Below are 27817 nucleotides of genomic sequence, written 5' to 3'. Positions count from 1 at the left end.
TCATTTTCTCTAGTGACAAATAGGAAAAGCTTATCTTGGTCAAATCTGTCATCTGCGTTCCTCCATTCAAAATCCAACAGCCAAATGGGGAAACTGTGAAGACAAACATTCTTGCATCAGAACATTTTATGCATCAAGTCATCATACAAAAAAAGGCAATGGAAAACCTTATTAGAAGCTTATTTTCATCCGTTTCTTTTTTCGGTAATTCAGATACAGCATCACATTCAGCACCTAAAGGTGCCCAAGGCCTGTGTTTGTGCATCAGACTGAATAGCCACTCTGCACCCATGAAGGCCAGGAGGCTTGGTCTGTTTTCATAAAAAGCACCTTTCATTCCATTCACTGGCTTCTAAAAATCCCTCTCTTAGATGCTGCTCAAGTCTCCTCAGGGACTGTGTATGAAGCACGGCGGCCAGGGCCGTCAATCCCAGAGGATGTCTGAGCCCCTAAGATTACGTGTTACAACAAAGAAGGTTATTTCAGATTTAGCCCTGTGCCCACCAACGGCTCGGACAATCCTAGCTGAAGACTACATGCATTTATAACGTTCAGGCCCTGAATCAACTGTGGGAACAGCTCATCCATTTCAAACAGGGCATCCAAAAGGTACTGTGAAATGGAATTATCCCTTTTTTTTGTTTTTAATTCAAATACCTAGAGTTCTTCATCAAGGTCAACAAGGTGCTATATATACTCCCACACAGTTAATTTTACATTGAAACTTACCTCCCAATAAAACTGGTCTTCAAAGTACTTTGATACAGGGATGGTCTTAAACAGTTTGAGGTTTAAGATTAAACCTATTTGTAAAAACACATATATCCAATATAAATACATACAACAGGGAAAGGGGAAGATCGTGTGTGACTGGAGGTTTCTTAGTAACACGCATGCAAATGTAACATAGATCAAAATACAAATTCAGAACTAAATGCTTCAGCAGAGCCCCTTGACTCAAGTTGACCTTAAATACAAAGAGAGAAGCTTGCCAGGATCAAGGCTTGTGTGATTAAAAATTAATTACTCTAGGTAAAACCCCATTAAACATCCTGCCAGATTCTAAAAATGCATCAAAAATTAACTTCTTGCATGAAAAAAGCCTGTGTATTTAAAGCAATTGGGCTTATCAGCACTGTTAGCTTGGGATTTCAGATGGAAACATCTGGATTTTTAAACAATTGGTTAAACACTGAATGTTTGATTATTTTAGTTGAATGTTTTTTAAAAATCTGCTTGATTAGCTCAACTTCTTAATTACACTTAAGGTAATGCAAAGGTTTGAGATCAATTAAAGCACAAAAAAATCATTTTGGAGTGTATGTCACAGCAATTTTCATCTGCCATTTCTCTTTTATTCAAGACAGAATTAACAGCTATAGAAAAACAGCAGCTGCCGTAAAACAGAATGTCACATGGGAAACACATGAGCCCTGATGATCCCAAACCACTAGTGATCAAAGGCCTAGTGCTTGGCTCATGCAAGCGAGCTGACATTCGTGAAACTTTGCAGATTTATACCAACTGGCCTAAAAAGTGACAAGCTCTAGATAGCGTTTTTCTGTCACTAAGACAATACTCAAATGTAAAAATATTTTCATCCTCACACATCTCCTGTCTGAAATGTGAAGGCAGCTGTTAAGCACCTCTTAAAATAAACTTCACCAATGAAAGAATGATGCTACTGGGTTATTTATGTTGAACAGATCTCTTCTTCAAAAGACTGGCTTTGAAGAGTCCCTGGCATTCATGTTTCCCATGGCTTCTACAAATAATTTACCCATAGAAACACACTTCAGAGCCCCAGTTAAACTGGCCTCTTTCTGCAAAGGGTTGCACTGACATGACAGCAGGTGCAGTAAGATGACATACCCCTTGCCCTGAGGAAACGAGGAAGATGATAGTACTGAAACACGTTTTTCAATACTGACCTGTAATAAAACCTACTAGCAAGGCGATACTGATGGTCAGGGAGAAGGCACCAACGGAAATCATGACCAAATAACCCAGTCTGAAAAGCAAAACAAGTGTTTCACTTTTTACAGTTGTGAATTTAGCATTAAGACTGAATGAATCTGTATCTACACAGCATTTTACATCAAAACCTCTCATCAAAATTCTGTTATTCTCAAATCTCTCTGCAGCTGCAGTTAGATGTTTTAAGAGATCCTATCAGAAGCCTAATACAGACTTCAGAGGACATATTTTGCCCTTAGAAACCATCATTGTGGCACTAACACTTCATGAAATTTGTTTGTTTCAGTAAGAACATGACAAGAAGTGTAAGGCCCTTATGCTGCACTGTGATTCATTCCTGCATAAACGGAGAAAATCAGAGAACTTCTTGTATGACACGACATGAGCTTGATTTGCAAAAATGAGATGCCAGTGCCAGATCAAAACAACCTATGGAGAATATTCTTAACTGAGCCCTTCAGCTTTTGCAGGGTATCTCCCCAAGTATATTTTCCAGTTCAGTGTCCAGACTGGCTTTAGTCCAAACTGGCATTCTTGCCCCTGACTCAGAGTTAAAGCCTCATTCGAAGAGAAATGCTGATTTCTGCCCCCCTTGTATTAGCATACAAAGCTCCCCAAAACACATCACGAAAGCCAAAATGAGTCTTGGAAGGATGGACATCCCCAGCCTTCATCTCCTACGCCTGCTGTATTTAATATCAAATAAAAAGGGAGACAGAAAACAGGACCAAAAGCTAATACTGAAGTTTTGATCCAAAGTCTGCTCAACTCTGAAAGTCTTATTCACTGACTTTTTTGGACTTCAGAGATTATCTTATCTGGTATAAAATGATTTATCTGTGATGACGTTCAGGCTTTCTGTATGTATGAAAACTCTTCTCAAGGCATACTACAATAATGATTAGCTAAGCTTACTACTTAAGAGCAAGAATTTATGTACCTTGGTAAATCAGTCCATCTTTTTATTACTAAGAGAACAACATGGGCAAGAGCCCCGAGCACACCAGGCAAGCCAAAAGTGAAATGAACTCCAGAGGTATCATGAATCTTGAGAGCAGGATTGAAGCATCTCTGGGAAGAAGAAAAGGTTTAAGTGATACACCGAAACACAAGTTGATAATAGCATGTTGTCTACCGCAGACCTAGAAAATGAACTTTGGTCTTGCAAGTTGCAATCCTGCACTCTGCTCAAAAGACTTCAGGCTTCCTAGCTTTAATCTCTTTTCCTTGAGGTATCCTACATTGGAAAAGAAGTTTATACAGCTTATACAAAAACCAATTTCAGGTTTCGAGTATTACCTGTAAACAGTAAGATCCCAATATGGTTATCACACTGGCAAGCAGACCCAAAATCATTGCAATCCAAGGATACTCAATACTGTGTGCTGCATAACCAACAGTGACCCCACCAGCTAGCACTGCACTGTGGATATGAGTCTGTAAAATAAAACAACAAAAACATGGAGTGAGAATTTCAAGTCATCACTTATAGCAGCCCAATATCATAGATTGCTATTCTCATGCAAGTGCAATCTCTTTAGGGTGAATTTGGGCCTCTGTATACTGTAAATTACAATCTGAGAACATAATTTCTAAGTTACAGCTTCAGTGTTCTGCTTGGGAGGCTAATGATGACTGTCAGGCTGAAAACCTGGACTTGTTTTTACTTAATAGCTGTTATACTTTCAGTGTATTACTGAGAGTAACAGAAAAATATCTTCTTCCATGCAGTGATTTTCTCTCATGTCTTACCATTCTTAATTTTCCATCCTTTGTGGTCAGAACAGACAACACGAAGGCAGTTACAGCACTCACTGCAAGGGCAAAGTAGGTGTTGTAGATTGCTTTGCTCTTGTTGTTCCCAGCTAGTACAGAATTGAAGCTTGGCCAGAATACCCAGAGAAAGAGAGTACCTTGGAGACAAAGACAAGCAACTATCATTACCTGCTCTAAAACACAGTGAATCCATCACCGGCTGTCTCTGGAGGGCTCCAGCCCACATTTTACATTCACTATAATTCCCACATTGTAAACAAAGGATAACAATTCACAATGCAGACAGCCCGGAGAGTTCCCTGCTATCCCAACACCTTCCCAGAAACATACCACTGTAATGTCAAGCATACAGCCAAAGCACAGCTCTACTGGCATCTGGCTGGTCCTTCGCAGAGTTGAAGGTAGGATTCTCTCTTCAAGAAAACCTTTAACATTAGCTTTGTCCTATCTATCGTCCCCTTAAATGCAGGTTCAGATACAAGTGGGAACACTTGCACTGTTGATTTCCAAACAATCAGCATCCTGCCTGTTCTGCACAGGCACCAGGGGCTTGCTCCAATGTCCTTGGCCAAAATTTCTGCTCTTTTTCATGGAACTGTGGAATAACTGTTCAAAACCAGCTGCAAGAGAGAATGGAAGAAAGCCAAGGAGGAAGAGAAAACAGCTTACATGGTACAAATCACTATAAAGAAACCCAAAGTGCCTTTGGAATGTCTTTTACCTTGGCTGCCAGTACAACTGGTACTGGTTGTCTTGCCCTCTGGCAGGGTTTGAAGAGAAAAAAAGAGGATGAAATAGATCATAAGAACAGAATCCTCTCTACCTCTACTAGATTACTCCAGGGGAGGGCTAAAGACCAATAGCTTGAGCTAAGGTGATCATGCTTCACCAACTCAGCTATACACAGCTTAACTTTCTTGTTATTTGTCAAAGAGTTATCTACCGAATAGCTACTCCCTAGTATATAAGTCCAAAAGAACAATTCATTTTCCTCCTGTAAGATCACTGCACAGTGTCACACTTTCATGACCACATAGGCTTCGCTAACAACAGGAATGAAAAACAGGTTCTTCTGCTTCTATGACCTGGGCCCTAACTGTCAGCATTGAGGAATCTCAGCCTCTACAGAACAAGTTCACTGCTTGGCAGGATACATGTTTTTGTATGTGCATATGGATACACACGGACAGATCAAATTCCAACCAGCAGAGGGAAGTAGGTGGCCTCACACTAAGGCAAGTTGGACCACACATGGCAATCTGTGCCTCTGCTCCCCGTGTTGCACGTAGCTCTAAGTGCACAGAGGACAATACAAACAAGCAACATTCTTTTGCCTTGTCCAGTCATTATTTTCTGCTGCCCAGTCAACTTCCATAGCTAATGTTCTGTTCTCCACACCACAGAGGTACCAGACCCCTGTGCAATTCACCTGACAGTAAAATTTGAAGTGTTCTTGTTCAAGTCAGTTAAGATGTGACACAGACATTGTCACCATAAAGCACAATGGTTAATTCCAGCTTCTAGCAACCCTGGCAGCTACTGCTTTTGTACCAGCTTATCTTGGCTTCTTGAAATCCAATTTCCATTGCTAATTTTCACCCTTTCAGTGCACCAAGGTGGCGATAACCACGCCTCTCCGACAGGAGAGGCCATTTTGACAATTCAAAACCTATGGTAGCCGTGAGGATTGGTGGAATGATCTGTACTAGGACAATCTTATTCCCATTGATTAGGTAGTTAGTCAGTCACAAAAAAAAAAAAGAATCTACTAATGCCACTGAAGCATTCTTATGAGTATCTGCTGACCTATGGAAATAAAAGTCACAATTTGAGCCCAAATATGGGTGAAGACCTCAGCACCCTTCACACAGCCCTCAGAAGCAGGATGCAAAAAGGAGCTACAAGGAACTTGCCTGTTCAGTTGCTCCTTTCTACCCACGTTACCTCAGAAATTATTCAAGACATGGCAATATAATTACTCCAAATAGCAAGCACTTGGCTGTAGCAAGCTGCGTTAAAATTATAATGAAGGCGTAACAGTGTCTTGATGAGTTAGATTAAAATACTGATCTCCGCAAGTTCTCCAGCAAAGCAAGAACTCCAGGGACTCAAAAGAGCAGCATTTAAATTTCTCCTTCCCTCAGCTGGGCGAAGACTGACCGAGGATTAGACTCTGTGGGCCTTTGCAGAAAGATCTCATTTCAGCTGGTGGCAGTTACATAACAGAAGTCACAAGAATAAAGAAACCAAATTGCTTCTTGAAGAAAAAGAATGGAACTCTCATACATTCATCCTATCATCACTCAGATCCTTTCTTGTGTGCCTGGCTGTATCATATTCCCCACCCTTCATCAGGCTTTTATCTTTTCATTTACATGACTAGGCAGGGACTGCCTTTTTATATCTCTGTGCAGCACCTTGCAAAACAAAACTGAGCCTTGGCCCCAGCTGGGAACTGTAAGCACTACTGAAATACAAGTAATGACCTCAACTTTGGCACATAGGTCCCTTACCAATGTGCCTATACAAGCCCAAAGGGGACAACTTAGCTGGGAGAGGGAATGGTTAACCTGGTATAGCCTTTATGCTGAGACTGACAAAAGCAAACTAAGCCACAGCCGTTGCAGGAGTGGCTTATATGCCTGGTAGGAAACATGCTGAGACTCACCAACTCATTGTCAGAAACCACGAACCACAGCAGCAGCAGTTTTCTATGCTTGGCTGCATTCAGACCTGCACTTTGGATGCAAAAGCTTCAGTGTGCTGTGGCCAGCCCCCAGAAACATTCCTTATGTTCTCACTGCAATCTCTTCTTCCAACTGAGACGTTAAAGCAAATGCCTTACCCAACATGGACAATAAATCTGACTTCGGGGTACTCGCATTCTTCTCAGACTTTGGTGGTGGTTCAGAGAAGCGTGAGGAGACCGCCAGACCAAAGTAGGCTCCAAACAGGTGAACATACATCATGCTGATATTGTCTGGAACCTGTATCAATAGAACAACCAAATTTGTGGTTTATTTCATCCCACAGGAAGCCTTTGGTGCAGTTCCTGATATAGTTGCTCATGTAACCTCCCTATAAGCAATTTCTTTTCACAGTCTCTCAGTTTATGTATGAGTTATTTATGCGAGATTAACTTAGCTGAATTCAATGCGGCTCATAAACACACAATTTATATATTGGGGTATGTTTACATTGTATGTTAAATGCAGGTCCAATTCTGCTGTCCAGACTGGGCTGGTATACCATTCACACTGGAAATCTTCCAGAAAGAACTGACATAGGGAGGGAGTAAAGTTTAAAGGCAGTTAGTGCCTTAGCATAGGTCAAGGCTTTCATTCATGTGTTGGGGATGCTCAGGGCATGGGCAAGGCCAAACGCACTACAACCCAATCCATCAGATCAGCTCACCCTTTAAGGCCAAGAATACAGATATAGCCAATTATATAGATATAGAGTATGCAGGGTTTGGAGTTCAATGTCCTTAAGTATAGTCCCAAAGTCAGACTTCATCTCTTAATGAAAACATAGTCACAATCTAACTGAGAAGAGATAAAACACACTGATATTGCTGTCAGCAGAGCACTAAAACCACCAAAAGGCAACATCCCAAAGTCCCAGTGAAATTTTCCCTCATGTGCCTGGAAATCATACTACAGTACCTGCAGGACTGTGTTGTTGATCCATCTGCTCATACGGAAAACTATTATCTCCACAACTGTCATCAGAATTAATTGCACAGGATTAGCCTTCCCAAGAACAGCTCCAGTGGAGATGACCACAGCAGTCATACTCATAGCAGCCTTTGTTATTCTGCAGTAAAAGAAAGGAAAGAAAAAAATATTCTGTATCAGGACCACACCAGGGCCAATAAGGAAAGAATGACAGTAAAACATACTTAAAAACCTAAAGCCTTCTAAAATGTCTGCAAATATGACTATGCTAATTTGCAAATAGGTCCATATAACAAGGCATTATCCTCCACAAAGAGCAATCAGCAGTTCTAGATTATTCCAATTCTAACACGAATTACCTTTTCAGACCATCTTCGTTTTCCCTTTGAAGAAGGAAAACTAATAAACCTTCTGTCAGCACAGAGCACTGGACACCAAGTACAATGATCAGGAGGTTGAATCCAGTGCTGCTAAACCCATATCTTTTCAGAAACGTCAGGAAAAAGCCAAATCCAAAAATCACCATGTGGTTGACATCTTGAAAAGCTGCATGACAGAAAAGGCCAAGACAGCAGCAAAGTTATTAATGCGGACTGGATTTCTGCTTAAATAAATGAATAAATAAATAATCACAATTAACTAAGAAGCCTTCAGATAAAAATTCAGGTGCCATTATTATTTAGTACTTGTAAAGAATTCCAGACCTTTCTTTCCAATCCATAGGTAATCAGAAAAACAATACCCTTGACCCTGAATTTATTTTTACAAAGTGATCAGAATGGATGCCATAGGATGGCGGTTGAGGGGTCAAAAAGCACGACAGAAACGAAGCATGTTTAGCAATGAAATCTGGACATTCATTTTTCTTGAGACGAATTTAAAGAGCTTAAGTTGGACTTTTCAGGGAGAGTTACTGTGAATTAGTGCTGATTCATTCCTTGAGGGCATTAGGGAAGAAACGAGTTACAAAGAGAAACCTGTATGATGTCCTCATCTGGGCAGAAGGAACAGAAACAGCAGTAGAAAGAGTTTAATATGGAAACCAGCACCATTGCATAAAAGGTAGAGGCTGTCCAAGATATAAGCTCTTGGATCTGTAGGCCTGGAAGTGTCCCCTGGGACATGCTAACAGTCATATTCTCATATGGTTGTGCCGGCCAGTACCTACAGCAAAATATCAAACTGCTAGTACGTAGATCTCATTTTTCGAGCTATAAAACAGGCAGGGTAACGCAAGAATGTCATGAGGATTAACCAGCTCATATTTGCACAACACTGTAAATACGTTACACACTATGGCCATAGCACAATCTGCTAATACATTCCTTTGATCAATGCAGAAAATACATCTCCAGAATATATTTAAACCCTTAATTCCACTGTATTAACTTCATTTATTTACATCAAGCATTCAAATGGAAAACACTGCCATCCTGAATTCTTACTTTGTAGCACAACAAAGCCTTCACATGCCAAGACCTCACAGAGGTAGCCACTTAACAAAGAGCAGTGCCTGCCCTCAGAAGTTTGTTACGTTCATAGGAGTCAAGATTACCACAAACAGGCAGCAGAAAACAGACCAACAATGCAATTTAGTATCATTTATGTCTTTGTTCACTGTCATTGCTTTGATATAAATAAATACACACCATACATGGCAAGGTAGGGTACCTAAAGGGCAGCAGAAACATTCTACTTCTCACTAACACAAACCTGCTGAATCCCATCTCTATTGCACTGCAAAATAAAAGCAATCATTAACCTTTCCTTTCACAGCAAGACTGCCAATCTTACCTGGGTAGGAGGTGCTTGATCTGGATGTACCATCATCTGAGACCAAAAAGTAAAAGAGGACAATGAAAACAGCTTCGAGAAAAAGGATTAGCCACGGCACGCTGTTTCGGAAGTTGCGGTAATCAGAAGACATCGTGCACTAGACTACAAGAAGCACAAACACATTAATATTTTTTTCTATAAAAATGTTCCAGTAACCTCAAACCAATAGAAAAGGAGGTGTGGGGGGGCAGGAATAAAAACTCAGAGAGATAAAAAGCCCAAGAGGCGTCAGCAAGGAACAGTTCCTTATCTGTGGCATGTCAGGAGCCCAAACTTACCACAACTGACATGGACTGAACTCAGAAAGTACTCATGAACACAGACATATCAAGCCGTCAATATTGTAATGCTCCAGGATACCATCCATACAGCACTTCGGCTGCTGTTGAGCCTTATGTATCAGCTAAATGGCAAGTAAAGAAGAACATGGACTCATGAGAGCAGGATGTTGAAGTTCATGCAAAAATATTATTTATTGACATTGCTCATATCCATCCTAGACCCAAGTCCCTTCATATAAAGGTTGGGGAAGGTCCTGTTGAGATTCTCCATGTGATTTTGGGTTGGTTAGGATATAGCTCTACACCCATGTTCCACAACAAACCTTCTCATACATGATTAATCCAACCCAACGCCAGAGAATCAAGAATCTCTGGACACATAGAGGTGATGTAGCATTTCCTATGCTGCTTGTAAGATTGGTCTATTGTTTATAGTATGGCTATGGAAACAGCTACAGCAAACACTCTGGAAGACCTTGGTAATCCGCAGGCCGGGAAGTCGCACGCAGGCAAAACCATTCAGAGTGCTGCAGGCTTTTAATTGAGAACCAAACCACAGACGCACACCTTTCTGATTCTTTAATTCAGACCTCGCCTTCATCCAGAAGTGTATCAACTTCTATTACGACACTGTGGCTACAAGGTACCCGTTGCCTTCTGGGTTCTGAGCCTTTTGGTAGGGCAAAGGGTTTTTTTAGTTGTTGTTGCTGTTGTTTTTTTAAACCAGGAGCCACCAGAGTGAGCACTGTGGGCACATGAGCAGGGCTATATGGTGGAAGCTAACTATGTTCAGTATACCCCTATGCGCAGACGGCATAATCTGTTAAATAAGATTATTTGGTTGTTGAAGACAATTTATGAACCCATAATATGAACATTACTATCTTCTCAGTATTGACTGTGCTTTTGGTAGACTGAACACTTCTTTGTTCAGGTAGTCCAGCAGAATAAAGTACTGTAATTATGCCTCAGACTTTCTGCTTCGAGGCGATTTCAAACTGTGTGCTGTGCTTGCATGCTGGGGCTTGAGACAGTAACAATGCACACAGATGGGCAGAAAGCCACCTACTGGTGACAGAAATAATGCATCAGACACATCGGCAGAAAAACTCCAGTTCACTTATATTTTAGGACATTCCTCCTGCAAACGCAGGCTATATGGCACAATAGTAGTTTTCAAGCCATCTGTCAAAGGTTTGCCTTTGTGGTGATTCCTCACAAGCAGGATCAAATCGCTTTACCAGCTTTTACTTAGGCCTAATAAAACCATAAGTTAAGTATCCTTACCCCCATTTCAGAAACTCCTAAACAACATTCGAAGGACTTTCCCAGACGTGCAGAGTGCTGCCCTGACTTCAAAAAATCCCAATGCAGAAAGATCTATGTTCAGCTCCTTTTTATGGGAATTCTGTGATCACGTGGGTAACTCAGAACCAGAACGCCTGGTGAACCTTCTCTAGACAAGGAAAATATAACAGCTGAAGCAACAATTTAGAAATTGATTTAGCTAACTGATGCAGTGTCTTTGTGTGGTTTATAAATGCAATGTATCTAACTAGCTTTCATCTGTTTCCTGCAAGACAAACCCTTAGGACTCATACCCAGGTTAAGAACAACCCAGAACTCCTTCCACCATTTTGCCATGGTCAAATGAACACAATTAGCTCTTTTGACACTTGTTACTGAAGCCCGTCAGCACTAAGACTCAGGGAAAATACACCAAAGGCTAGGAACTTACCCATGTTTTTCCCTCAGGATGACATGCCACACTGTAAATGCTGATGCTCGGATTTCCAGCTTAAACTCCCTCCCAAACATAAAGACCTAAGCTCAGTGATCTCAGACAGGGTGAAGCACAAAATAACTTTCAAATTAGAGCTCCACTACCAGTAACATGTCCCCATCGACCGAGCCAAGGGGGCCAGCAGCCTCACGTGCACCCCTCTGTGCCAGTTTTAACGCCATATGGGGACCCACGCTCCTCAGACTCAGCCCAGCATCGCATGACTCTTGTTCTGGGAGGCCCGTTATCCCCCAGAGAGGCCTGGCAGGCCCATGGCACCCAGCCCAGCTCCGGGCAAGGCCGGACAAGACAGGGCAGCAAGGAGAGGCGCGGGGTGCCCCGGGCACCACCACTCTCCAGTCAGCCAAAGGGCGGGCGGGGGGCCGAGGCGGGCCTGGCCGTGTTGGCGGCCTCCCTCAGGCTCGGGGGCCGCCATCGGTTTCCTCACGGTTTCCACGGACCAAAGGGGGCCACAGGCCTTGGGGTGGGGGCTCTGCCCAGCGGCCTCCGGGGTGAGGAGGCCCAAAGCCCGGGGCCCGGGCCCTGAACCGGCGGCGACGGCACGGGGAGGGGGCGGGGCCCGGCCGTGACTCGGCAGGCCCGTGCGGCAGCAGCGCCAGCGGGACCACCCCGCCCCTCACCTCCCATTGGCTGAACACCCTCCCCTCCCGACAGGCCTCCCCTAGGGACTAGCCTCCCATTGGCCGAAGGCTGGCTTCCCTCATGGCCTCTGATTGGCCCATCTCCAGCCACCGTCCGTCTTTGGGCCGATCGGGGAAAGAGAGGCCGAGTCGCCCCGCCCCCCCCGCTTCCTGCCTCGCGATTGGGCCGATAGCTTGTCACTCTGTTTTATGCGTCCTTTATTGGCTGGAGGAGTCCGTCAGTCACTCTGAGGGGGTTTTTTTTACCCTCCTGTGAGCCGTCAGCACAGGGTCGCGCTGTGGGGGAAGCACAGGGCGCGACAAGCTGCCTCCACTTACTCTTGCACCCTGAGACTTAGCTTTCCCTTTCCCAACAGCCTGTTTGCCAGAGAGGTTGTCAATCAAGTGTGAGGGGCGGTACTTCAGCCCTACGATGACAGAGGAAATTGAGCCCTCCTTCTTCCGTTTCCGAATGGACAGCTGAGCTGTCCTTTTATTTTTATTTGTCTCTTCCATTGGGCAGTCTTGCTGTCGATCACAACACGGGGCGGCAACCAGCTCAAAAGGACAGTAGGCGGGAGGAGAACAAAACGTACTCCGGGATTGGCCCACAAGCCATCAATTCACGAATCCTTCTCTTTGACGGGCTCTCGCGGCCGTCAATCAACGGCGTGGGCGGGCCACCCGCCCGGGTGGGCGGGACCAACTTTCTGATGCCGCGATGGGCCCTCTCGGCTGTCCGTCTGCCTTTCCCCGCTGCCGGTTGGCCGAACACAACGTCATTCCGGCGGGATCAGCTGCTTGATTGGGCAGCGCCAGGAGAGGCGGGGCGCTGCGCGGCGGCTGCGCGGGGGGACGCCGCGGGGAGGGACGGACCAGGAATTATTTTTATTTCTTTGTTTCCCGGGGAAAAAAAAAAAATAAAAAAAAAAAAGCCCCGCGCGAGGGAACCCCCCGCGGGGGCGGATGGTGCTGCCGTGACCGGGGCGGGCCGGGGCAGCGCGGGGCCGGGGCGCGCGGCGGGGCCGGCCGGGCCGGGCCGGGCCGGAGGCGGCCGGGAGGATGAAGCGGCGGAGCGCGGACTGCAGCAAGCTGCGGCGGCCGCTCAAGCGGAACCGCATCACCGAGGGCATCTACGGCAGGTACCGAGCGGCCCCCGGGGGGGGGGGGTTGTGGTGGTGGTGGTTGGGGTCCGCCGCCCCGGTCCCCTCGCACCCCCGGCCCCTCAGCGGCTCCCCGCTGCCCCGCCTCCCCCGCCCCTGTCAGCGGGGGCCGCGCGCGACATGGCGCCCCGTCTCCCCTCAGGCGCTGCCCCGCCCCGCGGCCTGGTCGCGCCGCCGCTAGGCCGCGCCGGTCCCTCCGCCGCCCCCCTCGTCCGCTCCCGGCTCCGGCGAGGCGTCGGGGCCGGGGGAGAGCGCGGGGTGTGGGGGGAGCTGCTGGCCAAGGTCCTGTCGGCGCTGCCTGGAGGAAGCAGCGAGGAGCCGGTGTGGGAGCCTCCCCCCCGGCTTGGCACCGTGCGGTGGGGTGGGGGGGCCCTCGCCGCCCTGTCTCCCGGGGGAGGTTTCCTGAGTGGGTCCTCACGGTTGGGCTTTCCCAGAGGTGCTAAACCTGTGAACCGCATGCTGCGGTGGTTCGACAGCGGCAGCGTGGCAGAGCAGGCTAGCATCTGGGCTGCTGGCTTTCGGCGGGCGGCAGCCTCTCGCGCTAAGGTTAAGAAACTTGGTTTTCACGTGGTGGTGAAGATACCTGTGCTGTGGCCTCTGCAGTGGAAGCACGCGAGAGCGATAGGCGTAGCAGCGAGGGATGCGAGCAAGAACTTGTGTGGGTAATGCCCGGAACGGGGATGGATGGCATTGTGGTGGTGAAAATGCAGTGGGTATCTGACTCGCTTCTGACCTCCGAAATGAGAAAGGAAACTGTAGTGAAATGAGATCCATGTTCTTAGGGACAGGAGGGTACTTCATCGGTGTCTGGGAATAAGGGCATGCTTTCCAGGTGTTTACATGCAGAATGCACCAAAACACAGATTCCTAAGTGTTTGCTTGTTGTGAGCATATTTTAAAGAGTATTTTAGAGCTCTGCCCTCCTGAGTATCTAAGTATGTCAAATTTTATATGAAATATAATAATTATGTATTTCTGAATAAAGAGGAGTTTGTTTTAGTAGAGGCTGGAAAGCTGGCTTTTGAAAGTTCTAGTGAGCATAATGTCCCGTTTCTGCTTCTAGTTCAGTTGAGGTTTATATATGCAGTGGCTGGAAACTTGAGTAAACTCATACAATGCAGATGTTAGCTTTGTATAAGGGAAACAGCTGATAGTGAGCTCTGACTGTAACAATTTTGTCACAATATGCTGCTTATCCTAGTTGTAGTGAATCTCTACGTGAGAGCAGAGACTATCTTGTTACTTTAGACTCTCAGGTGTTGAGAAAACAGTGCCTGGAATGTTAAGTATTAACTTCTAAGAAATGGATGTTTTTTTTCTTTAAGATGACTAGTCTTAGGAAAATAATTCAAATATAAGCAATTCCTTATATAATTACTTAGTTTTCAAAAGTCATTCAAAATCATGTGCTCTCCATTACCTTTGAGGTGACTGGCTGGAAAAGTGGGGTGAGCGAAGGAGGGAAAACCAGAAAAAGATAAGAACACCAGATGATGAGTGTGTTCAGCATGTAGAGCTGTTGTAGTTGTGTGAACAGCTGAGAGAGACATCTGGCTTCTTGTACTAACTTCTCCTGGAAAGCTTTAGTTCAGAAATCAGATTTTTAGACTTTGTTTCACATGGCATTTTGATAAACAGAAGTAGTCAGTGACTTCAAAGTATTGTCCCACAGAAAGAAAAGAGAAACTAGTGTGAAAGCTTGCCTCTTTGGAAATCTAACCAGAGAGGGGTACTTCTACATGGATTGTGGCTCTTTCTCTTGTTTCTTTTGCTCTCCTTCTTCTCCTCCCTGCCCTTTTTTTCCCACCATAATTCAGAGAGATTACATACAGGTAGCTTCTCATATAACTATAGATTTCTAAATTCTTGTAATTACTACAGTTATTTACTCAACTTATCTTAATTGTCACCATCAGCTTACACAAACCCAATAAATACAGTTATCAGTAGGTAGCATCGTAGTGTTATATGCCAAGCAGCTGGGCTGAACAAACAGCATGGTTGAGATACTTAACTCTTGTAGGATTTTTGTTTGCTTTTTAAATTAAGACCAATCTTCCCATCCTGGTTCCCTCTTCAATCTTTCACTGCAGAGCTAGGCACACTGTCACTAATAGACACATGTGAGTGTAGTTGAGAGCTGCAAAGCTGAAGAGTTTTGGAGCAGGTGAAGCAGTGAAGGAATTGTCCTGCAGTAAAACTCTGGTAGCAGGGTTCTCTACATGTGTAAATCTGAAGCAAATGATAAGAAGTGATAGAAAAATAATTTCTAGTCACAGAACAGAGTTAGGAATGTAAAATCCTGGATTGCCGTGACAAATGTGAATATCTGTCTCCCTGAATGTTAATTTTTTTGCCAACTTCTGCAGAATCCTTTTGAACAAGTTGATCTGAGGGTTCACAGCCTTTCTTATTTGAAATTTTACAGCTGTAGTTCTTTAAAGTACTTTCCCCAACATTCACTACCTAAATTAAACCAACTGTTTGGCCTCAGCCCTTCATAAGCACTTTCAAAGTTATTCCTGACCAATCTCCCCCCCGTGCCCCTTCCCCACCAAATTTTCAACAGCTGCCCTCCCTATTCTGCTTTAGACTGCTTTTTCATTCTGCTGTTTTTCCTTCCTTCTGCTTTCTGCCTTTTTTACCCCTTTTTTCCCTTTCAGTTTAGTTTTACTCCCCATCTACAGCTCTAAGGTACTTCAGGCTGCGTACAAGTGCTGCGTAACATGGCACGCCAGCACTGCCATTAGCAGCTTTGCTCCTGTGTGCTGCGACTGAAGCCTTGGATGTCGATGGTGCAGTGTCACAGCTTCGAGTGAATATTGCTACCTGTACTCTGAAAAACCTGATGAATCCCAATCTAGTATTATGTGCAAGCATGATAAAGACTTGTGCTATTTAGAAGTATTACAGTATCTGTGGAAGGAACATTATTATAATTAAAACATAACTGTGCTTTCAGTAGCTCTCCAAAACCAACAAACTAATGGTAGGAATTGTGAGTTCTCGTGTTGTTTCCACAGTGTACGTTCAAAACTTTGCCTTTTCACTTTTTAAGCTATCCGTTGCCGTTGTTTTACAATGCTTGAGTGATTAACATCTGATACCTTTGACACTATGCATACATTAAAACCTTAATTGTTAATTAAAGTATTCATTGCAGCTTGTCATCAGTTAAGCAATTAAAGTTTACTTGTTCCTGCTTGTTTCTAAGTCTTCCCAGTATTCATCCTTGATCTATTTAAAATCCTTCAGCTTTATTGCTGTTACTGCTTGTTTTACTGAGTCATATTGGCACTTGATACCAATTTTGTAGCTGTTTAAGTTTCAAGATGAATTCCACATGTTACCGGCTTAACTTACGCTGTCACATGAGCTGACTTATGCTATGTATCATGGATTTCCTGACAATAGTCCTTAAACACTGTATGTTCCTTTAGAATTAGGATTTTTTTAGCCCTATATATATATATATATATATATATTGTCCTTTATCACAGGCATTACCTGGGCTGGCAGCCAAGTGAATGCCTGGGAGGATGTGTATGTGTCTGTAATCTCCAAGTGGTTACTGAGATACCTACTGATGGAATAAAGGCAGTCTGTGCCCCTGGGCATCTCATACTGGGCAGCATTTCTTGATACCATGATCCCTTTGCTAAGATACTCGTGTGGTTCTGTGTGCCACCTAACTTCTGATATGGCTTATTTCCAAGGACCTGATTTTTGACTCTGCTGACAGCCAAATAAACTGTAAGGAAAAACAGTTCATTACTAACTCCAGGAATGTGGCCTTTTTTTAGGCTTTTTCTTTTTTTTTTAAATCCATAATGATTCTTCCTACTGATTTATTCTGGCACTTTTTTTATAAGCTTCCTATACGGGGAAAAACATTTTCTTCTCAACCTGCCCTGGAGGTCTGTAACAAACCAGCAGTGCTACCTTTTATGATTTTAACTTAAACTCAGGTCTCAAATCTAATTTAGCTTACATTTAAATGTGTTCTACTGTGTCAACCCCAATGGTACATGTAATATTGTTTCCCTCTGCCAGTGACTTTCATTCCCTGCACACTGCAATTCCTCTAGCTTTATTTTATGTGTTCTGGACTCTGGTGTTTTCAGCTGAGTTACCACAGTGGGCTAACAGTTTCTCTTGTTTCAGTACTACAATACTGATTGCTGATTATATGCCTGTGGTTCAGCAGTCTATTACACTTGCTTCCAGAATTACTATAAGAGTTTTCTATTTTGTCTTCCTTTACTTACATATCCATAGTTCAGTGATTGATATATTCTATGCTGTATCAAGACACTGAATAAGTAGTCAGGGAGGTTTCCTGGGATTCTTTACATTTCTGTTCCTTTTCAAAAATTTAGTTGGCAAGTATTTCACATAATAGTTTCTGATATGCATACCGCATCCCAGCAGTCATGTTTTCTCTCTTGCATACTTGCTGTGCTCATTCTGTACTACTTTTTTTGTCCACTAGTAATAATCTTACATATATATATTTGTGTGTTTACATATATAAAGCTTTTTTATTTGAAAATCTCCAGTGATATTCAGTCAGCATCCCCAATGTTCTGTCTGGCATTGGATGGGTAACCTTGAGGTGGTGGTGGTGGTTTACTCCTTGGTAATTTTACACGCATGCTAAACTTCACCTTTCTAAAGCCTACCTCTGCATTTGGTGCCCTGCCAGCCTCAAGCTGCCTTCCACTCCGTTGACATGTGTGAGTCAGGCTGCAAAATGAAACATGCCATCAATTCTGCTAAGATTCACTTTCCAGCCTTTGGGACTTGCTGGTAATAGTGGGATAGAATAGAGGCTTAATTTGCTACCAGTTTGGATTTGGGGTGCATAATTGTTTTTTTTTCCAGTGATTTTTTTTTTCTATATTTTTACCTTACAGCAAGCACAATATCTGTTTCTGTGGGGCAGTAAAAAGAGAACAAAGAACAAGAGGGAAAAAAAAAAGGAAAAGAAAAAAGGAAATGGCATCTGGCGCTTGGTGGGGGGAAGAATAAGGAGGAAAAATATTTGTTTGAAAATTCTAAGGGGGAGCACAGCCACTGTTGGGTTATGAATAAATATTTATATTCAGTATACATTAGCAATCAATTGACCTTTCACAGAATTTGCAGCACTGTAATCACTGCTCCTTCCCGTTCGGTACCCTGTTCTTCTCATGAATGTGTCCATCCTTCCCCCTTATCTTGTATTATCCTACAAGATTAGATACCATATGCTAGTTTTATAGGGAAAGCCCTGTCCGCCTTAAACCTCTGTCAGATCACTGAAGTCGGATTTTTTAACATGTGTCAGAAAATTGCATAACCCAGATTTTTAGGTATTTATCTGCAACAATCTTCCCCTGTATTGAGAACAAACTCGGAATTGTAATTGGCATCATGGAATATATTTGAGCCTTTCTAATATAAGGGCTACAGAGGTTAGAAAGCACTTCTGTCTAGTGAATATTATCTCTAAGTGAGGATACTGACGCAGCAGCTATCAAAATTGGAGAAATGTGTGGATGTGCCCAGAAAGATCAATGACTAGCAGAGGTTCACAGACACCAAATGGCTGGTGCTGGATTCCGAAGGAGCGCCGGCTGTCTCGGCTGTAGGATGAACGTGTTGGAGGGAAGGCGCAGTGGGGACGGAGGCTAGATAACAATAGAAATGCACTGAAGGGAAGAACGGTGTCTGGAAGGAATCAAGGGGTTGAAGAGCAAAGATGAAGTAAACATGGCTAGTACAAAGCAGAGAAAGGGAGGAGAGCTATTGCTAAATTTTGTTAGTCATTTCATTCATGTGATCTTATTTGAATGGCCTGTCATATGAAACAAAACAGCAGAAGAGTGATTAGCCTGTCGAAATGAGAGGCCCGTTAGCCTGTTTTTCTTTGGGGTTTAATTCTTGCTGGGCATTTTTCAGCTATCGCTAATTTAAGTGTTCACTGAAGAGGTGTCTGTTCACTAAGCACTTGTAAATTAACTGATGAACTGTGGCTTGCCAGGAACAGCAAATCTTGGTGTGCTGCATACCTTTATGGAAGAAGGGAAGCTGAGATTTGTGTTCCTTTCTTCCTCCTACAAAGACTCATTGCCATCTGCAGACTGCAGTGTGCAGCAAAGACACCCGAGCTGGTTGTAACGCAGCAGCGTATGTAACTGTGGCAGCGTGGAAGCTCAGCACAGTGTGTAAAACCAGCCCATTTCGAGGAGGGAGCTGATGTCTTTAGGCTGCTACCCATATCGATTTTAAAGCTGGGGTGGAGTGTTTAGTTATGGACTGCAGTCTCTGACTCTGCAGTCCTGCATGCTTTAATTGGAAGGGGGGCACAGGGTCCTGATGTAAAAAAAAAAACAAAACACCAACTGATGGAATATAGTACTTTTAAAATGTTTTCCATGAGTGCATGTATGCATGTGGACTCATGCAGTTGAATACGTATGTAGAATATATTACACAACGGTGAACTTTGTTGCTGAGGCCAATGTAAGTGGATGAAGTCTTTTATAAAAGGAAATAACTTTCTTGTGTCTTAGTCTTGTACTCATTAAATTCTTAATTGCTTTTGAGTCCTTCAGATGACTGAGAAGTAGGCTCTTTAATATTGTTGGGAAAACCTTATTACAAATGTTGTATTGGTACAATTCCACTTTAAAAGGTGGTAAATGTCACCACGGCCTTCGGATTGATATGAATTTAATATTAGAAATCATTTTAATGGCTGTATTACAGAACTCTTATTCAGCAAATGCTTTAACTTAGAGTGGCACTTAACAGTTGAAAAGCATTAGTTCTGACAACCCTAATTTGCTAGGAAAAATGTAGTCTCTTTATGGATTTTAGTGGCAGAAAAATAAACAATAGCCATAACTTTAACCCAGGAAAAAGTGCCTACACAACACAACTGCTTTTCCAGCTAAACAGACAGAATAATGATTGCCTGGGTGTGATGCCTTTATGTATTTTCTCAAATCTTAAGAACTGCACATGTACAATTTAACAGCATGGTCAAAAAGAACAGTGGTGACTGCGTACCCAAATGTCTCACTTTTTTTGTCTTGGTATTCTCTGAATGCAGCTGCTTTTTACAGCTTTCTGTTGACAATCTAAACTTTAAATAAACAGAGAACAGCAGCATATGCAAGTATAATCAACCAGGGCAAATGTGACCATTTAATGTTTTTTGGTGGGGTTTGTTTGTTTGTTTTTGGGTTTTTTTTAATACTTACACTGTGGTTTCATTCTTCTCAAAGAGTAATTTTTGACTAAGTGGCTGAGGATGATTCTGTAAAAACTGAAAAAAGCAGTACCTTAACTTTTCGAAGTGTGTGTGTCATTAATTTTGTTTCCATTGAATTAAAGTGCTTCCTGTAGCCTCTTTATTTGCATTTATTTTCCAGTCCCATTATGTTAAACTCCAGATACAGAATATTCAGAAAAAGTGGATGGGGGGAGGCCGAGGTGGGATAAATGTAGGAATAGTTGCTTATTTGTCTCAGACTTCAAAAATGTATTTTCTATGAAGTCTTTCTTTAGTTTGTGTTGATTTAAAGCGTGTACTCCTGTCAGTACATTTGAGAGCATTTATGTAAGTAGTTCCACTGAAGCAAGTCCTTTCAGAGGGTCTAGTCACAGTGAAAACCTTGGCATTGGACTTTTAGGGGAGAGCCTGATCACATACAGTAAGTGAGAAAGCTGAGCAAAAACTCTTTCATTGGGGGAAGCTATAGGGCCAGGACAGTTGATAAGGGTCACTTTGAGGCACATGCAATTAATCTGTGATTCACAAGAAATCAAAGTGTTTTCCCAGTCGTGTGGTTTGGAAGCTGACCTTGTGTTACAAGTAACATGAGCGATAATTGGATGAGTGGTTCCGTTACTTCTAAACCTCTGCTGGTAGGTAACGCTTTTCATAGAAGTTTTCTATTTTGTATCTTCTCTGAAGCTCTGAACAACTTCCTAAAAAAGCCACATGTCCATGAACAGTGCAGAAACTTGACCCTACCTGGCACTGTGCATGCAAACTCTTGGCAACTTATCAGTAAACATTCCAGGGCAAAGTTCTACTGGTTTTGTTGGCAGTATGATAGAGGAGGAAAAATAAGTTACTAAAAGGAAAAACTGTCCTTGATTTAAAAAATAAAAAAATATTTTAAAAAACCCACCTTTGTTATAACCCAATACAGTGCAACAAGGTAGTTGTGTTCTGGGGAACTGGAGTAACATACTAGATCTCTGGGTGCTGAGTTTTGAGGGAAAAGGGTTTTTGCTTCTTCCTTTTTAGCAGAATGGATTGGGCTGATCCCTCAAGTGCCTCTGAGTTAGGTATGATCTCAAAATATTTTGAGCTCTGTAGCCAAGAAGGATCATCAATGGTTCAAAATGCAGGACTAAGAATAAGGGAATGTGGCTTTGAAATAATTAAAAAACCAGAAGTTAGACTGTCTGGTCTCAAGTCTCATGTACCTCCATTTTTCTGTTGTGGTTTTTTCTTTTTAATGGATGCATTTACTTTAATATGGATGTTTTCAAATATAACTCTGACAACTCAGTATCAAAACAGTCTTCCTAATTGCTATAGTTATAGGCTTAAAATATATCTCAATTTATTGGTGTTGTAGTTTGTGTTAAATGTGGAAAATGAGTGAACATCTGCAGTCTGTTGAGGAAAGGGAACACAGAAATTTCTAAGCTCCAAGTACAAGAGTGCAAACCAGAAGAGAAACATTTTGGCTGTGACAGCGTACCTGCTGGCAAGACTTCACTTTGTAAAAATATGCTGCGAAGCTAAAGGGAGATTGTTGCTGAATGTCTTGTAAGAGCAGCGAGCCTTCTGTTTCTTTGCTACTTTAAAAACAGATGCAGTTGAATATAATTAACTTCATTAGACCAGGCCTGATTTTAATGTAATAATAAAACTACCTATTTTGTAAAATTATTTTGGATTAAGTTTTCTTGTCTGTATTATAGTTGTCTATAGTTTTTATTCCTGAACTTTTAATTTAAAAAAAAAAAAAGTAAGTCAGTCTCTCTATTGGAAATACTGACCTGAAATTACCTTTTTTTTTTTTTTTTTTTTAAACAGTACTTTTCTGTATCTGAAGTTCCTGGTAGTGTGGGCTCTAGTACTGTTGGCAGATTTTGTCCTGGAGTTCAGATTTGAGTATCTGTGGCCATTCTGGCTCTTCATCAGGAGTGTTTACGATTCCTTCAGATACCAGGGTTTGGTAAGTATAACACAAAATTACTGTCCCTTTTTAGGGAAATGCTGCAAAGTTTCAGGGCATATTCCATGTTATACAACTAACTTAATGGCGCTGATGATCGTTTTCACAAGAGGAGGAATTTTCAAGTGACTGGGTGACCTGGGCTCAAGTCTCTTCTCTCTGACTGCCTATTTTATCTGTGGCAAGTGGAAGTGAAATGTATAGCTATCACATTTTCACCATAGGAAAATATTGCTTGAATTCCTGAGATTAGTGAATTGGTTTAGATCCCTATATAACAGGGTTTTCTTTAAAATAAAATGGAAGCCCTTGCCTGTTTAGATATTTACTACTCTTTCAGAGAGTAAATGACACTGCTGGTTGTTTGGGTTTTTTTTTTTCTAGAAGGAGAATATAGTAATGATAATACTGTATCAACAGTGTAAATGAAAGTCTTCGAACAAAATAATAAGGAATAAATACAGCTGTTTAGAGACTTGTTGGAAGAATGGATGGGCACAAATTCTCAAGTTGCATCTGTTCTCTCTTAATTGGCTAAGTTTCTACTTTCATTGGCTGGACTGCTCCATTTCTTTGCCCTGATTATAAAGAACACTAGTGTTTCTATGTTGAAATCATTGTGGTGTCACCATTAATAAACTGGTAATATTTGCTGGAATAAACCAAAACACTCTTCTTTCCCCCCACCCCTCCTTTCTTTTAGGCCTTTTCAGTATTTTTTGTTTGTGTAGCATTCACATCAAATATAATATGTCTGCTCTTCATACCAATACAATGGCTGTTTTTTGCTGCCAGCACGTATGTTTGGGTACAGTATGTCTGGCACACAGGTAGGTCACTATTCTTTATTTACAACTTACTGATTTGAATATATATGTTACAGCTTTTAGTAAACCCTCTTCTATTTGTTACCACATTTGTTTTAATGCAGTTTTGTTACAGTTAAAAAATGTTCTTTTGCTTTTGTTAGTATGCTGATTTGCTCTTGATACCTGTCTGGGTGCATCTTGTAGTAATCATTAAAGCCTGACCAATGGAACTGAAGGTGTATAAACAGGAATTCCAGAGCAGTGTAAAAAAAAAAAAGAATATTTTCCTGACTTCAAAACACTTTTGCAGCAATTCAACAAATACAGAGCACATACGAAAAGTTTGTGAAGGTGTTACATTCTTCCTACTACTCAATTAGTGTGCTGTTAATTTTGGATATTATCATAGTTTAAATTTGTATTAGTCAAACCTTTGTGTCAACTGGATTCAGTTTCTGAGCAAAAAGACTGGTAATAGCAGTGGCTGCCCCAACAGTTTGAGACGTGTATCTCACATCAAGAAATCTTCTCCCCCTCCTGCCCTTTATTTTATCCTTCATTGTTTGGGTTTGTTTTAATATATCCTTGGGTTCTGGGGCAGCAGCTGGAGTGGAGGGAGGTGGTTTAGTTTGCGTAAGCACTAATACTTAACATGGGTGTCGTGGTTTAACCCCAGCCAGCAGCTAAGCACCACGCAGCCGCTCGCTCACTGCCCCCCCACCCCTGGGATGGGGGAGAGAATCAGGAAAAAAAAACTCGTGAGTTGAGATAAAGACAGTTTAATAGGACAGAAAGGAATGAAAAACAATGATAATGATAATAATAATAATATGACAATAGCAATACTAAAAGAATTAAACTATACAAAGCAAGTGGTGCACAATGCAATTGCTCACCACTCGTTGACCAATGCCCAGTTAGTTCCCGAGCCGCGATCCGCCCCGCTCGGCCAACTCCCCCCTGTTTATATACTGGGCATGACGTTCCATGGTATGGAATACCCCTTTGGCTAGTTCAAGTCAGCTGCCCCGGCTCTGCTCCCTCCCAGCTTCTTGCACACCTGCTTACTGGCAGAGCACGGGAAACTGGAAAGTCCTTGGCTGAAGATAAGTGCTACTTAGCAACAACTAAAACATCAGAGTGTTATCAACATCATTCTCACACTAAATCCAAAACACAGCACTGTAGCAGCTACTAAGAAGAAAATTAACTCTGTCCCAGCCGAAACCAGGACAATGGGTTATGTATATGTCTTTCCCTCAATCAAAAAATTTTAGGAATAAAATTTTTTTTTAGAGGTAACTTTTCACTACCCAAGTCCTTCGGATTTGGGGCTTTTGTAATATTTCATGTTAGACTTGCCATCAGAAGAATTTGCAGGATAGCATGGATCGTTTCTCAGCTTACTGGTGAAAGCAGTCATCTTTCTGACAAGTTAGTCATTTATAATAATGACAATGTGGGAGCTAATGAAAGATACTGTGAACCAGTTGCTGCCCAATTTAAAATACGTAGAAAATCTGGAGTTATTTTTAGGATTGTATTAATACGTTAAAGTGTTATCTGAAGTTGTTCTCAGGGCTGATGTTTAGAAACCCTAAAGGAAAAACCTGGTGGGCCAGTTTTAACTGTAGCTATTGAGCTTGTTTAATATTTTAATTCACTGCAACCTTAGGGATTCTTCTTTTTAAATGCTCATCTAAGTTGATGGGAACTTGTTCTTTTTTTTTTTTTTTTTTTTTGGAAGTTATGATCTTTCTAGGTGGTATGTCTACCTAGCTGAAATGTTGAGTCCGTTTAAGCTGACAGTTTCTGCTATAGGTTTCTCATTTATGCAGAGCGCAGCTATTCAAGGGAGGCCAAAGTAGAGACCACAGTAAATAACATCAGGGCCTCAGAGTAATGTTCTTTTTAGTTTCAAATTTGAGACCTGTTTCCAAATCAGCACACAATATGTTGATGCCAGTATGTAATCAAGAACTTTGTTTATTTTTATGAAGCTTGTGGCATGTAACTGGAATTAATTTGTGGAAATTTACAGTGGCTATATTGCAAGCAACAGTGGCATTTTCCATTGGCCAAGAGGTTTAAGACCTGAGTTTTGCTTGGCTACTAGTTTACATTCTCACCAGTAGTGCTGGAGAGAGAAATCAATAGAGCGTCCTAAATGTTCCCCTGATGTAGAGTTTTGAGTCGCAGACTGTTGTCTGCATTACTGTATATGGAGTAACCAGTACTGTGCTTACTCACTCCTGTTTTCTCAGCTGATTTGCTCACTGCTGCTACTAAGATATACCTAACTTGGAGCGAAAAAGTAGTCCAAGCTTACCACTTCTGACTCAAAGATCATAAGCTGTAACATTACCTCATCTTCTGCAGTTTCTTCCATTTGTGTTCCTTCTCTTTATAGGGTTTTGTGCCAAGCTATTTCATTAGCTGTGCATCTGTTATTTTTCACTGGTGCCTTATAAAAGTAATAAAACAAGATAAGGAGACAAAAGTTTATAGCTGGTTTAAAATAAAGACATCCTAGATACTTTATTCTGAAAAAACCCTTTTACAATTCCCTATATGTCTGTCTGAAAATTTCCCTTGACTTTTGGAATGTTTTAAAAATAATTTTAAAATATTTGTTGCTTGTAATATATTACTAAGGTGTTTCTCTCTTTTTCTCTTCTCTCAATAGAGAGGGGTGTGTGCTTACCAACAGTATCACTGTGGATACTTTTCGTTTATATTGAAGCAGCCATTAGATTTAAAGATTTAAAAAACTTCCATGTAGACCTTTGTCGTCCATTTGCAGCACACTGGTAAGTGGGGTTTTTTTTCTCCTTTTCTTATTAACCTTTATTCCACCAGGGAAATGAATATTCAGGACTTCTTATTTTGGTTCAGGGTTTGTCTGGTCAGTTCTCCCCTCGCACATCTCTCATTAAATATTCCATGAGAAATGTATGCTAAACATTAACCAAGTGCAGCCTTTCTGAAGATACAGTGCTTGTGAGCTGTAGGGAATTTGTAGCATGGATATTCCTAGCATTTCTTGAAAGTTCTTGTCATCAGTTTACAAATTTTGTATTCACATCATGAACAGATGGTAAAAGTAGCAAAAAAATAGTTTCACTGGTAATATATGTATCCCGTTACGAAAATTTTCTTCTTTTTCTCTAACAAAGCACTCCTCTTTTTCCCGTCCAATGGGAAGGGTTCTCATGAGCATCTGATTTCATAATTCACCAAAGGAAGTGAATAAGCTTCAGGTTGAAAATCATGACAGAAGATAAAAACCTACCACTACTTATTACACGACTTCTTTGGAAGCGATAAGAGTGACTTCAGGCAAAACACTTAACTGCAGAGTATCCATATCTGGAAGAAATGCACTTCTATTCCACAAGTTTTTGGTGTGGTATGCATTGATTGGGCTACGTTTAAAATGTGTCCTGTTTTTCCTGGAGTCATTTGGTCCAGTTCCCTGTGATACAGTCTCCAATAAATTAGACATCTGTCGTTTTAATTTATATTGTCTACATTGTGCAATAAATCCCTTAAACACTAATTAAATTCTATAATAGGTTACAAAAGCACTTTAGGAGCTGTGAAGAAAGGTCTTTCTGCTGCTGAATTGGATGCAAACATTTCAGCTTGTCATCGGAGTTTTAGAACTGTAGCTACAGCTGGCTTTACACAGTATTACAAAAGAAGCATTGGCAGAGATAATGTCAGATGCATATGCAAATGATTCTTGCATTCTGGCAGCTTACTTAGAAATGCAATTTGCACAGTGCTATTACTGAGCAAAGAATGAGAAGATTTTAGTTGTTAATAGTCGTCTGCATCTGAGTTTTCCCCTGATCTAGGATACCTTCAGTGTTTAAAACGCAACTTCACTGTGCTCTGTTAAAATACTTGTCAAAAATATGGGTTTTTTTATACAGGGATGCTTGCTCATTGATCGAGTGTCCTTGGTAATAAATACAGAATGCTAACAAATCATGATAGTGTATTGGTGCAGTTGTCACAAGCTAATAAGAATACTTAAATTCTGTGTGATGAAGCTGATACGCAAAAAAATAATTCCAAAGTTCTGTTATGCTTCTGTCATCCCCGTCAACAAATGGAACAGCAGAATCTGGCTGGAAGTGAAATTCTTCATATCTTATCTGTCAGTAAGATAAGTGGAAGAACTTAGTTTAGAGATTAGATGTTTTTCACTTACAGCTTCAAGGTCAGTCTCCTAAACGAGGAATTTCCAAAGGCCATTTCTTACCCACAAAAGATGTCTTAATTGTGGCCATCCTTAACAGAGGCAGATGGTTATTGAGGCTTTACCTCCAGAGTCACTGCTGGCTGTACCAGGTGTGGGTGGTGGCACTCTGGCTCACAGCCTTGGTGTGTCCCCCCAAATGCAGTAGCCTCAAAGCTGTGTGTTCCAGCGGCTTCTCCAGCTCTTGTTTCTCAGCCTGTGCTGCAGTGAGAAGGTATCGCAGGGCCTGTTGCAGAGGCGGTATTTTGGAGAACCATTGTTTTGTCTCAGCTTTAGAGTGGTGGAAAAGGGATCTGCTCTTAATTTCTGAGTGTGAAAGGATGGAGCTAAGGATCAGTTTCCCCTTTCTCTGTTCTGGG

The 27817-nt window shown here is 41.9% G+C and overlaps 2 protein-coding genes across 3 annotated transcripts in view; one reads left to right on the top strand and one right to left on the bottom strand.

Moving 5' to 3' along the window:
• Positions 1-5: 5 nt before the first annotated feature.
• LOC127025168 (RH-like protein) lies at positions 6-9650 on the bottom strand. Its single transcript, XM_050910017.1, has 11 exons — positions 9545-9650; positions 9225-9368; positions 7790-7976; positions 7419-7569; positions 6599-6740; positions 3730-3890; positions 3277-3414; positions 2918-3048; positions 1932-2011; positions 730-803; positions 6-93 (listed from the first exon to the last, which is right to left on the bottom strand). Exons 2-11 carry the CDS (start codon positions 9355-9357, stop codon positions 67-69), a joined length of 1224 nt encoding a protein of 407 aa, XP_050765974.1. The 5' UTR covers positions 9358-9368; positions 9545-9650; the 3' UTR covers positions 6-66.
• Positions 9651-12899: 3249 nt separating this feature from the next.
• MACO1 (macoilin 1) overlaps positions 12900-27817 on the top strand; it is a 30046-nt gene continuing 15128 nt past the window's right edge. For both annotated transcript variants that reach the window (XM_050909962.1, XM_050909961.1), the window contains exons 1-4: positions 12900-13113; positions 22241-22382; positions 23086-23212; positions 25878-26001. In XM_050909962.1, coding sequence (XP_050765919.1) covers positions 13034-13113; positions 22241-22382; positions 23086-23212; positions 25878-26001 — 473 coding nt within the window. In that variant the 5' untranslated portion in view covers positions 12900-13033. The remainder of the gene's footprint in view (positions 13114-22240; positions 22383-23085; positions 23213-25877; positions 26002-27817) is intronic.

The sequence above is a fragment of the Gymnogyps californianus genome, chromosome 22 (assembly GCF_018139145.2).
Source record: "Gymnogyps californianus isolate 813 chromosome 22, ASM1813914v2, whole genome shotgun sequence".
NCBI lineage: Eukaryota > Metazoa > Chordata > Aves > Accipitriformes > Cathartidae > Gymnogyps > Gymnogyps californianus.
Note: the sequence above shows the minus strand (reverse complement) of the source record. Positions and strands in the feature narration are given on the sequence as shown.